This window comes from Canis aureus, chromosome 5, assembly GCF_053574225.1.
Source record: "Canis aureus isolate CA01 chromosome 5, VMU_Caureus_v.1.0, whole genome shotgun sequence".
In the NCBI taxonomy this organism is placed as follows: Eukaryota; Metazoa; Chordata; class Mammalia; order Carnivora; family Canidae; genus Canis; species Canis aureus.
In genome coordinates this window covers 65,951,106-65,965,343 of record NC_135615.1, presented here as the reverse complement: position 1 = coordinate 65,965,343, position 14,238 = coordinate 65,951,106, and the positions used below count along the sequence as shown (strand labels likewise).

Below are 14,238 nucleotides of genomic sequence, written 5' to 3'. Positions count from 1 at the left end.
TGTCCTGTAGTTTTTCCCATTATGAGATTTGGCCGGTTTCTCAGGATAGTATTGTTGTCGTGTTCCTCTATTGTCCATACATTCTATAAACTGGGAGCTAAGTCTAGAGTCTTAATTAGATTCAGGATCAAATTTTTTGGCAAGAATAATTCATACTGCTATATATATTTTCTACTTTTACATCACAAATTATATATTTTCATAAATTTGTGATGTTAAGATTAATTAGTGGATTTGGGGAGCCTAGGTGGCTCAGTCAGTTAAGTGTCTGCCTTCAGCTCAGGTCATAATCCCGGGATCCTGGGATCACTCCCTGAGTCAGGCTCCCTACTTAGCGGGGAGTCTGCTTCTCCCTCTCCCTTTGCCCTCCCCCCGCACCCCCCCACTCCCCCCACCCCCCCCCCACCCCCCCCCGCTCCTGCATTCACTCACTTTAAAAATCAATCAGTCAATCTTTTTAAAAAAAGGTTAAAATGGGGGATGCCTGGGTGGCTCTGTGATTGAGCGTCTGCCTTCAGCTCAGGGCGTAATCAGGGGTCCTGCCACATTGGGCTCCCCACAGGGAGCCTGCTTTCCCTCTGCCTATATCTCTGACTCTCTCTGTGTCTCTCATGAGTAAATAAATACAATTTTTTTTTTTAAGGGTAAGATGGCAAGTTTTACATTATGTATGTTTTACCACAACTTATTTATTTATAGTTAGTCTAGCTTCTGTCCCTTTGCCCTGTTCTTTTGAGTAACTCCTTTTTGGGTTTATCATTCCATTGTTCTTATTTTGAGAACATAAGCAAATATGTAGGCATGTGTATTTCACCCTTTTTGCTTAAAGTAGTGTTTCTGCACCTTGCCCTGCTTTTCCCCCTTATTAATCATCATACTAAACCGATATCTTCCTCATTTCTTTTTTACAGCTTCATGTTCTGTTACTCCATTGTGTAGGTGTTCCTTACTCATTCAACCTGTCTGCTGTTGATGGGGTTCTCATTTCCAGTCCTTTGCTATTACAAATGGAACTGCAGTGAATAGCCTTTTTTGCAGATGTTATTTTATGTTTTTGCCATTGTGTCTTCAGGATAGATTCCCAGAAGTGGGCTTGCTGATTTGGAGAATAGATGGATTGGTGATTTTGCTAATTATTGCTGTAGTCCCCTCCTTAGAATTTGAGGCATTTTGAATTTCCTCCAGCAGTGCTTGAGAGTGCCTGTTTTGCTGTAGCCTTACCAACAGAGTTATGTTGTCAGGATGTTGGATTTATACCAGTTTGATAGGTGAGAAATTTTATCTCAATTTTAATTTGCATTTCTCTTATGATGATGAGTCTGGATGTCTGTATGTGCTTTAAGAGCCTTTGCATTTTATTTCTGTAACTGTTACTGTTCCTGTCTTTTGCCAGTTTTGCTCTTGGGTTGGTGGTCTTTTTCTTCTTTGTGTATAAAGGCAAATCCTAGGGCCTTGCCCACAGTCCACTGTAGCAGAAACTTTGAGGAGGGGACCAGTGATCTATATTTTAACAAGTTCTCCTGGTGACTGGCATGCACACTACATTTGGGAACCAATGTGCTAAACCATCCTTGCAGATGTTATTTTATGTTTCTAAAATCTTAATCAAAATTTTGATTAATGTGTCATTAGACCATACTACCCACTTCTCTTGGTCATTAGCCATTCACCTTGCCTTGGGCACCCTTTGTCCTTCAAGATTCTGGCTATTGGGCTTTATTACTCTTGGCTAGTCCTGTCATGATTCTGGGTGACTTCGAGTTCCACATGATGCTCCCCTTAGTCACCTGGCTTCGAAGTTCTTGGACCTTGCTTTGTCCAGAGGTCTGCTCTTCCCTCCTTCCCTTAGTCATTCCATGGCCACACCCTAGAGCAGTGCTCCTCAAACTTTATCTTGGTCCACAGTTTAATGAGTCTATCTCTCATGTTTTACTGTCAGTACAGTATGGGCTGTTGGTGTCTAGTGTTTAGTCTTTAAAGTTTTTTTTTGTTTTTTTTTTTGCATATTTGAGAATTTTTTTCAAGAACATTTGACCCTCATTTTCTTTGAAATGGGAATTAGAAAACTCTATACTGTAGGGCCTATGGGAATATAAAGTATTTTTATTGATTTTTCATGATCTTCAGCAGTAGCTAACGGGATCAGTCTGACATTTAAAGACAATTGCTCACAGTTATTTTCTGGGCATTCATATATATTGAGACTATAAATTCTCAGGTTGGGTGTGTATTGGACATGAGCATAAAATTTGAGAACTAGAAGGATCCTGGCTCTCTAATGCTTTACAAGGAGAGGAAATCAGGGACCAGAGGTGCTGAGTGACAACACTAGGAGTGGAGTACAACTGTCCTGCTCCCTTGTCCACTTCTCTGCCGTGTAGGTTTGTGCGTATTGGGCAGCTTACATGTGTGACTCAGGCCTGTAGTAAAGTAGCGTGCCTCTAGCATCCTGGCAGCCTTGTTGTGGCTGTGAAGAATACCATGGTTGGTAGGATTGTTTTCATTAGAAGATTTCCTAAGAAATCTGGGCATATTAGCTGTTACCTTTAGATTTGGCAGAAGCACTGCAGATGATTCAGAAATGAGTTTGATTTAGAACTGTTGAGTATTTTTATATATTAATACCTAACATTTAGTGGTTCTTTATATGCATAATTTAGTCCTTATAGCAACTGCATGATGACTACTGTCCAGTGTTACACTGATGGGGAAATGGAGATGTTAGTGGAGGGAAGTATCTTACAGAGGATTGCTGAGTGATAAGGAGAGGAGACAGGATGTGAACCCAGAATGTCAGATCCCAAACCCTTGGTCACCACACTGTGCTGCTCTTCACAGGTAATAATAGCCTGGCAATACAATACTCGAATTCTCTTGTGATACCTGCATCTTCGTGTGTGTTCAGATTAGCTTAGAATGAAAATTATCACTACACAGCAGAAGCACTCTATGATTTAATGGTTTTTACAATCATATTTACTGTAACATACACATCTCAGGGTAAGTTCTTAACTTGTATAGATTAGCCGAGTTTTATTAAAGCTACATGATTCTACTTATATTTTCAAAACATTTTTTATGATCATTGTTAAAAAGAAATTAGAATCTCTTTAGTGTGTGTACATCCGACTGAAAGTCTTTTTTTTTTTAAGATCTTATTTATTAGAGAGCAAGCACAGGGATGCCTGGGTGGCTCAGCGTTGAGCATCTGCCTTCAGCCCAGGGCCTGATCTAGAGACCCGGGATCGAGTCCCAAGTCGGGCTCCCTGCATGGAGCCTGCTTCTCCCTCTGCCTGTGTCTCTGCCTCTCTCTCTCTCTCTGTCTCTCACGAATAAATAAATACAGTCCTTAAAAAAGGAGAGAGAGAGCACAAGCAGGATGGAGAGGAGGCAGAGGGAGAGAGAGAGGCAGACTCCCCACTGAGGAAGGAACCCACCATAGGGCTCGATCCCAGGACCCCGAGGTCATGACCTGAGTTGAAGGCAGATGCTTAACCCACCCAGGCATCCCCCAGAAAGTCTTCTTCAAATGAAATAAGAAATGAAGCCTCTCTTCTGGGCTAATAGCTGTGTTAGATTGAATAATGACAGTGACAGGAACAGGGCTCATCTTGGTTCAGGATTACCAGCTGTATTAAGGAATGATTAGGATACATAACTTTTCTGTCATCTACATTCTGTCTGTCCTGTTGTGCATGCTATTGGAACTGGTCGAGGTTAACACTATAAATACTCTCTTCTTCCTTTTCAACAGTGCATGACTCCTGATCAACTGATGACACTATGCACAGCCAGCATTCATAGTAGTAATACCGGGGTTAGAGTAAACGTTGTTAGTATTTTAGGAATCACAGGCAGCGTCCTCGCCAAAGAAGATGGAACACTGGAAACTCTTAAGGTAAAACTATATGCTTCCAACGTGAAACGTTAAATCATTAGAAACAGGAAAGGGTAACAGTTGGTATGGGATTTTTAAAAACTTCTATGTGGCAGCTCAGGTGGCTCAGCGGTTTAGCGCCGCCTTCAGCCCAGGGTGTGAACCTGGAGACCCGAGATCGAGTCCTGCATTGGGCTCCCTGCATGGAGCCTGCTTCTCCCTCTGCCTGTGTCTCTGCCTCTCTCTGTTTCTCATGAATAAATAAATAAAATCTTTATAAATAAATAAACAAAACAAACAAACAAATAAATAAATAAATAAATAAAAACTTCTCTGAACATCATGAGAAGAAATCATGTTGAGAAGTTGCTTACTAAGGTACATTATTAAAATATGCCCTTTGGAATGATCAAACTCTATGAATTAGGTAGACACTTGAGAAATGAGTTGCATTTTCCCATATAACTTTATTCTGGAGATACTTTGTCAGAAATAAATTTGTCTTCAGTGAAGGGCCAGGTTCAGAATTGTCCCAGGTGTCTGTCTTTGCTGTTGCAGAGACTGTGTGGATATTATATTCTCCTCCTGATGAAGGAACAACTCACCAGTTGTCTTGGCACACAGGCTAAAGTATATTCTGAATAATACCACAGTCCACTCTAATATTCCATAAATTTTAAGCAGCAAGTACCCTAGGAACTCAGCATATTTGCTTCCAGCACTTTATCTCAGCACAGTTGCTCAGGAACTACACTGCTAGAGACACAGCATCACTAGTAACTAAAAGGACAGGGGTAGTAAAATTACCCTTCATTGTGCTAATAATAATTGCTGTAGTGTTGATTACTAATTAATGGGTAATAAACTGAATATTAGGACTTGCTCAAAACTTTACAACATTGACTGTTTTCTTTTTGTTTTTTAAGGAGGTTCCATGCCCAACATGGAGCCCGACACAGGGCTTGAACTCATAGCGCTGAGATCAAGACCTGAGCCAAAATAAAAGAGTTGGACGCTTGGGGTGCCTGGGTGGCTCAGTCGGTTGAGCATCTAACTCTTGATTACAACTCAAATTGTGACTTCCCTGTGTTGGGCTCAGTGCAGTGTCTGCTTTTCTCTCCCTCCCTTCCTCTCCCTCTATGCCTCCCCCTGTGTGCTCTGTCTCTCTCTCTCTCTCTCTCTCTCTTTAAAGTAAATAAATCTTTAAAAAAGAGAATTGGACACTAAACTAGACGGGCCACCCAGAGGCCCCAAGGACTGATAATTTAAAGAACCTTATTTTGAAAAGATATATACATATAATAAAAGATTCAGAAAAAACTAGGAAAGAGTATATAATAAAAGACCATTTCTAAATTTCTAGCCCCCCCTAGTTTGACTCTAAAGACACAGCTACTGTTACCCATTTCTTCTGTATGACTCTTAAGGATTTTTGATACATAGACCCATAAGTGAGAGGGAATATAGCTGTGTGGCTATGTATATGTATACATATACAGATGAGCATGTGCATGTTCAGTCACTTCCTGCCCCCCCAAGACTATAATTTCCAAAATTCACTTAGGAGGAGCAGCAAGTTTTTCTCAGGCATAATATGAGATTTTTGAAATATTTTTATTTAGTCACATTTCTGAGCATGAAGAAAAGTAGAAAGTACAATGAATTTTGTGTACTAGTCAAGCATATTTAACGATCACTAATAATCTATCATTTGCACTATATAGTTTCTTTGCTGGGTATGTTGAAGTATGTTAAAGTTAAAGCTAACATATTAAAGCCATTGTGTTCTTTTGCCCCTTTGGTTCACTATACATGTCTTAAAAATAGGGACAATTTTGGGGTACCCAGGTGACTCAGTTAAGTGTTGGACTCTTTTTTTTTTTTTTTTTAAATTTTTATTTATTTATGATAGTCACAGAGAGAGAGAGAGAGAGGCAGAGGGAGAAGCAGGCTCAATGCACCAGGAGCCCGACGTGGGATTCGATCCCGGGTCTCCAGGATCGCGCCCTGGGCCAAAGGCAGGCGCCAAACCGCTGCACCACCCAGGGATCCCAAGTGTTGGACTCTTGATTTCAACTCAGGTCATCATCTCAGGGTCCTGGGATTGAGCCCTGCTTTGGGCGCCACACTCAACAGGGAGTCTGCTTGAAGATTCTCTCTCTCTCTCCTCCACACACACACACACCTCTCTCTCTCTCTCTTTCAAATAAAGAAATCTCTTTTTAAAAATAGGGACCAGGGATCCCTGGGTGGCGCAGGGGTTTGGCGCCTGCCTTTGGCCCAGGGCGCGATCCTGGAGACCCGGGATCGAATCCCACGTCGGGCTCCCGGTGCATGGAGCCTGCTTCTCCCTCTGCCTGTGTCTCTGCGTCTCTCTCTCTCTCTCTGTGTGACTATCATAAATAAATAAAATTAAAAAAAAAAATAAAATAAAAATAGGGACCGTTTCTTACATAACCACCATTATCCTTAGATAATGAACTGACATTGTTTAACATGTTGTGGGTTTTTTTTTTTTTTAAGAATTTATTTACTTATTTGAGAGAGAGTGAGCATGAGTGGGGGGGTGGGAGTGGGGAGCAGAGAGCAAAAGAGAGAGAGAAGCAGACTCCCCCCTGAGCAGGGAGCCCAAAGGGTCTCAGTCCCAGGACCCTGAGATCAAGACCCAAGCTGAAGGCAGACACTTAACTGACTGAAGCTCCCAGGTGTCCCCTATTGTTTGTTTTTTTTTTTTTTTAAAGATGCTCATTTATCCATGAGAGACACAGAGAGAGGCATAGACACAGGCAGAGGGAGAAGCAGGCTAGGCTCCCTGCAGGGAGCCTGATGTGGGACTCCAGGATCATACCCTGGTCTGAAGGTGGCGCTAAACCGCTGAGCCACCCGGGCTGCCCCTCCCCTATTGTTTTTTTTTTTTTTTTTTCCCCTATTGTTTAATATGTCTTATGAATGGTCTATCCTTAAGTGTTGCCAGCTGTTTCAAAAACATCTATTTATAGATAGTCTGTTTAAATCAGGGTCTAAATCAAGTCTGCATGTTATGTTTGGTTTGGGATCTTCTAAGCTTCCCTCAATCTGGAAACTTCTCCTACCACTACCCTAGCACTGCCTCCCACCACTTGTTCTTTTTTTCTTTCTTTTTTTTTTTTTTAAGTAAGCTCTAGACTCAACATGGGGTTTGATCTCATGATCTTGAGATGAAGAGTCACATGCTGTACTGACTGGCCCAGCCCTACTACCACCTGTTTTTACCTCAGCTCCTGGGGTCGGCTGTCTCACAGTATCCAACCTTCTGGATTTGTCTGATTGCTTCCTTGTGGTGTGAAGCTTTGTTCCTTTATTCTCTGTGTTTTCTACAAACTGAAAGTTAGATCTAAAGGCTAGATTAGATTCAGAAATAGGTTAATCTTTTTAATAAAACTACTTCATAGGTGATACTGTGTGCCTCATAATTTATTACATCTTATTAACTCTAAATACTATTCTAGAGGTTATCTAGATTACTTAAATTTAGATAAGAAAATTAAGTAGGTAATGGACTTTCTAAGAGCCAGCTTGTTATTTACGTCACAGCTGGAGTTTGAACTTGCTGTTCTTAACATTTCCACTCTCCCACCAATAATACCAGATGTGCCCATCACCCTTAAGACATAAAGGGTGAAGCAGAACAGCCAAAACAAAATAAGTTTACCCTTGAAAAGTTCCTTGCAGATTGGGAATGACCTGTTCATTAGCTAGCTAATCATAAAAGGATAGATGGGTGCTAAACATCATCACTGGGAAGCAGAATGAGATTTAATGTTTTTATTTTTAATTGTCCTAGCGTGTTTTTCATACAATTTTATTTTTTCATCTAATTTTAAAAGCATATTTTTTTTTTGGTTACAGCTATATATCTGCATTTTAACACCATGGAGAAAGCCTTTTAGAGGGAGATAGAGGGGAAATTTTAATTTCTAAAACCAACCTTTCATAAAACCAATCATCATTTATGTATTTTAATTTATATTATTTAGGAATGTAAACTCTAATATACTTAATTTATCTTGTTGATATTATACTTGGTGTATTTATAAATATATGTGAAGTCTTTAATTCTTTCAAAGTTTTAATTTGTCTCTGGCATTTCTAAATTTTAAGATACCATGCGTGAACTGTTGCCACATTTAAAGTTAGTATTTATTTTGGAAACTGATGTTAGAATACTGGACAATAACAGCATGTATTATTGACTCCAGACCATTGGATGCTTTCTGCTTGAGGTTGCCACCAAAGATCCCTCCCTTGTGGTGGCAGGAGAAGCCTTGGATGCCCTCTTCGATGTTTTTGCAGATGGTAAAGAAGCTGAAAGGGCCTCAGTTCAAATTAAATTGTTATCTGCTCTGAAAGAATTCCAGCCAGTCTTCAAAATGAAGGTATGTAGCTCTTTTGTGTAGAAATGCTTTGGTCTCACCATCCTCCAAGAAGGGAGTATATGCAGTTCCCTCCATACACTCCCAGTGATTCATAGAGTGCTTCATCCATGGAACTGAAGAATGCTTGTTGGCTGAGTCAGAGCTCAGGCCTTTGTGTTGAATCACTGTGACTTGGGCCAAAATGGTGTGGGCAGGGTTCCTTTTCTATAAGAGTTCAGTAATACTAACAGTGCTTATGGAGAAGCAGTCTAGTCTGTGACCTGCAAAGCACTTTCATGTACATACAAATTTTTTTTATATCATTATAGGTGATAAATTAGAACTTGATTTTAATGTTAGGAATAGTTCCCTTTGGTGCTCCATGCTGGTCTTTTTTTTTTTTTTTTTTTTTTTCCATGCTGGTCTTTATCAAAGAATGTAGCTACCTTCATTTGCCCTTTTATTTATTTTTTGTTTCACTAGAAACATCAAAGCTAACTTTGAATCAAAAAGTAATTTTCAAGGGCACCTGGGTGGCTCAGTCAGTTAAGCATCTGCCTTTGGCTCAGTTCATGATCCCGGGATCCTGGGATCAAGCCCTGTGTGAGGCTCCCTGCTCAGCAGTGAGCCTGCTTCTTCCTCTCCCTCTGCCTTTTTCCCCTGCTTGTGCTCTCTTACTCTCTGTCAAATAAATACATTTATTTATTATTATTTTTTAAAGATTTATTTATTCATGATAGAGTGAGAGAGGCAAAGACACAGGCAGAGGGAGAAGCAGGCTCCCTGCAGGGAACTCAATGCAGTACTCGATCCGGGGACTCCGGGATCACGCTCTGGAGTGAAGGCAGGCGCCAAGCCGTTGAGCCACCCAGGCATCATTTACTTTTAAATCTTTGTCAAGAGGGATCTCGGGCAGCCCGGGTGGCTCAGTGGTTTAGTGCCACATTCAGCCCAGGGCCTGATCCTAGAGACCCAGGATCGAGTCCCACGTCGGGCTCCCTGCATGGAGCCTGCTTCTCCCTCTGCCTGTGTCTCTGCTTCTCTCTCTCTCTCTCTCTTTCTTTCTCTCTCTCATGAATAAATAAAATCTTTAAAAAAAAATAAATCTTTGTCAAGAAAATAGAAGTTTGGATGAGAAATTAGCTTACTTCTGTTGTTTTCCAGTATGTATTTGTTTTGTTAAATTTTTTTTGAGAATGAGAGTAGGAGAAGCAGAGGGAGAGGGACAAGCAGACTCTATGCTGAGTTTGGAGCCAGATGCGGGGTGATCTCATGATCCTGAGATTATGACCTGAGCTGAAACCAGCAGTCAGAAGCTTAACTGACTGAGCTACCCAGGTGCCCCCAATGTGTATTGCTTTCTTCTAACAAGCTTCTAATACAGAATTGATTGCTCAAGGAGAGAACTCTGTGATGACTTTTTAGGAGACTATGATTGTATGTCTAGTAATTTCAATTTTCTGAAGTTTTTTAAGGCATAAGAACTAGTTTTCTTTAGAAAACTAGCAACACACACCATGTACATTCTAAATTGTAGGCCTGTTTAAAGTCAGTGTTGATTTAAGGACAGCAGTGTTGGTTTGTTTTTAACATTTTCATATTTTGCTATCTTATATTTAAAAATGTCATCTTAGTGGCTGACATTTATTGAGTTAAGTTTCACCAATAGGTAACTTAAGTCTGGGGAAAAAACTTGAACAGTTTACCTTAATTACAGTTTGTTCAAACCTATAGGTTTTTTTTGTTTTTTGTTTAATTGAAATACAATTGATGTATAACATTGTATTAGTTTTAGGTGTATAGCTTAATGGTTTGATACATGTACATGTTGGGAAATAATTCCCAGAAAAAGTTTAGTTAAATCCATCACCACACATAGGAGGACATTTTTTTTCTTGCGATGAGAACTTTTCAGGTCTACTCCTAGTAACTTCCAAATTTACAATCAGTCGCCATGCTGAACGTTACATCCCTGTGACTTACTTAGCTTATAATTGGAAGTTTGTGCCTTTTTTTTTTTTTTTGGAAGTTTTGGAAGTTTGTGCCTTTTGACCCTCTTCACCCATGTTTGTCTATTTTTTAAGCAGTGAGAGGTTTTACTGTTTATCATCAGTAAACAAATTGAGTGATATCTCTCCAAGTAAAGGCAGATGTGCATTAGTATTTTACCCCCTTTCTTTTCCAAAAGGTAGCCTAATATATTCACAACCCTGCACTTTGTGTTTTCTCTTAACACGATCTCCTAGATGTATTTCCATACCAGTACATGGTGGGCATCCACAGGGTTCTTAAAGGGTGCAGGCAGGCCCTTGAAACATCTGAAAAAGGAGTCCACGTGGTAAGAAGAAAATATCCCCTATTTCCCTGCAGCTGCAGGAAAGCAGATGTAGTTAAGTCTTCAGACTGCAGAAGCAAATGCACGGAGAGGAGTTATGTAAACTATGAACTAGCAAAACAACCCCTAACCACTGGGAGGGCTGTTCTGATTGATTTTCCTACTTAATATGCATTGCTTTGGTAATGATGTTTAATTAAGTGTTTTTCTTTTCTCAAAGGTATAAAGCCCTAATGAAATTTCTTTGCTAGCCAGAAGGGCAGCCTGTAGTTTTTCATATGAAGCTCCTCTGTGAATGAAGCCACAATTGCATTAAAGACTGCCTGGTATATATTTAGCCCCAGGTTGCATTTCAACATGATACACAATGTATTTTACTAAAGAACTTCTCAAGAGCCCTGGCTCTCCAGAATTGCCCTGTGATTAGCAGCATCAGAATCACCTGGTAACTTGTTACAAATTCCTAGGCCCAACTCCAGACCTACTGAAAATCGGAAACAGTGGGTGGGCCCACCAATCTGTTTTTTAACAAGCCTTCCGGATGATACTGTTGCACACCGAAATTTGAGAATTGCTGCTCTAGACTAGAGGTGAAGTCTAGGTCACATACCATAAAAGTTACTCTTTTTTTTTTTTTAAGATTTTATTTATTTATTCATAAAAGACCTAGAGAGGCAGGGACACAGGCAGAGGGAGAAGCAGGCTCCCTGTAGGGAGCCTGATGTGGGACTCGATCCAAGGACCCCGGGCCAAAGCCAAAGGCAGACGCTCAACCACTGAGCCACCAGGTGCCCCAAAAACTTATTCTTTTAAAGTCTACAATTCATCCATTCTTGTAACTATCATTTTTAAAAGTTGTATAATCTTAATTTATCTTTATGGCTCACACACTGTATTCTTTTACCTTGGAAATTGAAGATCTTTCACCAAATTCTGGCAGCTTTGTTCTGAAAAGAAACACACCCCAAATCAAAGGCTTTCTTATCTAAAGAAATTAGTAATATATACCAATTCACATATGATTTTTTGGCAGATACGAAAAGAAGGGAGAGGTAAATACAGTCCAGATCAGCTGTGTGTTCTCGACAATGTGAAGATGAATTTGAGAAGGTTTGTCGCTTATCAAGAAACTGTTGAGAAAAGACTGACTGCTTGAACCATTGAAAGAGAGACCAGTTCAATGTTAAAGAGTACTAAAGTGTTTCCTTTGAGTGTGTGTTTCTAAAAGTCATTTTTAAATCTCTTTATCCTGTACATTAATTTGAAGTTTATAAAAACTTCAAAACTTGTCAGAAACTCCTAAGCTCTGGGATCTCTGTGGCATTTCTAGTGTTCTCTTAATTATGTATCCAGCATGTTTTAATCACTGGAAACAATGAGTGGAAGAGTAGAAACAGAAAGTAATCTCAGGTGGTTCTTCGTGAGCAACAAAGAATCTGCCAAACAATCATGTTTTCCTTGAATTTTGCAGGAAAAGAAAATGCAAAGCATTGCTTGGATATTCTTTTAAGCAAGTATCATTTTATATTAGCTAAATCTCTAACTGAAATTATGAAGACAAGCTTTATAAAAGCTTTAGTATGGAGTATAACAATTATATTTTCCTTTTGTGCAGAAGTGAATGAGTTGCATTTGTATTCCACTATTCAATAGAATATGCTTAGGAATTAATGAGGTCATTGTCAGCCTCTATACAAACGGAGCTGATGAGTTACTGCTTCGTAACATCACTCCATGTCTAATTTGATATGGAATCAGAATTAGGAAATATTTTTTAATAAATAATTTTTTAATTGAAAGCTTTGTGTCTTACAAAGTCTTTATGAAAATACCAGATACCTGAGTTATTTGCTTGGTAATAGATATTGCTTCGACTACATGTGAGATACTAAAAACGGGACTTACAGCAGGAATCTCTAGCATTATTCTCAATGTCCTTGCATTAATGGGGTGACAGCTGGAGTAAGGGGGGGAATTTCAGTGGACTTCATTGTCTGAGAGGGGAGGCCCCTGGACCATGCATTTGCCTGATCAGAAGAGTTGTGGTTGAAGATCTAAAAATTTTCCACACTTGATCTCAGTTGTCCTGTTAAAAGGCCCAGTACCCAGGGTAGAGCTTACCTTTCTCATCTAGTTAACATCCATCACCTCACACAGTTAAATGTTTTTCTCTTGTGATGAAAACCTTCAAGATTTACTCTCTTAGTAACTTTCAAAGATTGTTTTTTTAATTTATTTATTCATGAGAGACACACACACAGAGGCAGAGACACAGGCCGAGGAGAAGCAGGAAGCCCTTCCATGCAGGAAGCCCGACGTGGGACTCAATTCTGGGTCTCCAGGATCATGCCCTGGGCTGAAGGCGGTGCTAAATTGCTGAACCACCCGGGCTGCCCTCTTAGTAACTTTCTTTTTTTTTTTTTTTTTTTTTAATTTTTATTTATTCATGATAGGCACACAGTGAGAGAGAGAGGCAGAGACACAGGCAGAGGGAGAAGCAGGCTCCATGCACCGGGAGCCCGACGTGGGATTTGATCCCGGATCTCCAGGATCGCGCCCTGGGCCAAAGGGAGGCGCCAAACCGCTGCGCCACCCAGGGATCCCTTCTTAGTAACTTTCAAACATACAGTACAATATTACTGTCATTACCATGCTGTGTATTACATCCCTTAGTTATTTGTCTCATAACTGAAAGTTTGTGCCTTTTGTCTCTCTTCACCCATATTGCCATCCCCCGCCCCCCTTGGGTAACCACCGATATGTTCTTTGTATATGTGAGCTTATTTTGTTGTTGTTGATTCCCCATACATGTGAGATCATACACAATTTGACTTTCTCTAACTTATTTCAGTTAGCATAACATATCAAGGTTCATACATATTGTCAAAAATAGCAGAATTTGGGCAGCCCCAGTGGCGCAGCAGTTTAGCGCCGCCTGCAGCCCAGGGCGTGATCCTGGAGACCCGGGATCGAGTCCCACGTCGGGCTCCCTGCATGGAGCCTGCTTCTCCCTCTGCCTGTGTCTCTGCCTCTCTCTCTCTCTCTGTCTCTCTGAATAAATAAATAAAATCTTAACAAAAATAAAAAAAAATAGCAGAATTTCCTTCTGTCTTCTTTGTGGCTGAATAATATTCCTATGCGCACACACTACTTACTCTTGCACTTAGGTTGTTTCTGTATGTTGGCTATCATAAATGCTGCAATGAACATGAGGGATGCAGATATATTTTTGAGATAGTGTTTTAGTTTCCTTGGGATATATACACAGAAGCAGAATTGCTGGGTCATATGGTAGTACTATTTTTAATTTTTGAGGAATGTCCGTACTGTTTTCATGAGTGGCTGTACCAACTTACATTCTCACCAACAGTGCTGAAGGGTATTCTTTTCTCTACATCTTCACCAAATTTGTTATCTCTTGTCTTTTTGATAGTGGTGATTCTCAGTAGGTGTGAAGTGGTATCTTAGGGTTTTGAAAGAAAGAGTCTTCCAATGAAGAAAAGTTTCAGAGTTCTGCCTGCTTGAGATTTTTAGAAAATATAATTGTTTTCAAGGAGAATAAAATTTCCAGTTCTAGCACAGAGACTAATACCTAGTTGGTTTTTGATAAATATTTGTTGAATTAATAGATA

The 14,238-nt window shown here is 40.0% G+C and overlaps 1 protein-coding gene across 2 annotated transcripts in view; it reads left to right on the top strand.

The window, feature by feature from the left end:
- HEATR3 (HEAT repeat containing 3) overlaps positions 1-14,238 on the top strand; it is a 52,470-nt gene that overhangs the window by 27,660 nt on the left and 10,572 nt on the right. Inside the window, exons 13-15 of one of the 2 annotated variants that reach the window (XM_077898492.1) lie at positions 3,755-3,898; positions 8,116-8,292; positions 11,640-12,405. In XM_077898492.1, the coding sequence (XP_077754618.1) occupies positions 3,755-3,898; positions 8,116-8,292; positions 11,640-11,762 (444 nt within the window). In that variant the 3' untranslated portion in view covers positions 11,763-12,405. Of the gene's footprint in view, positions 1-3,754; positions 3,899-8,115; positions 8,293-11,639; positions 12,406-14,238 lie in introns of those variants that run through there. The other variant, XM_077898491.1, reaches the window with a different exon arrangement.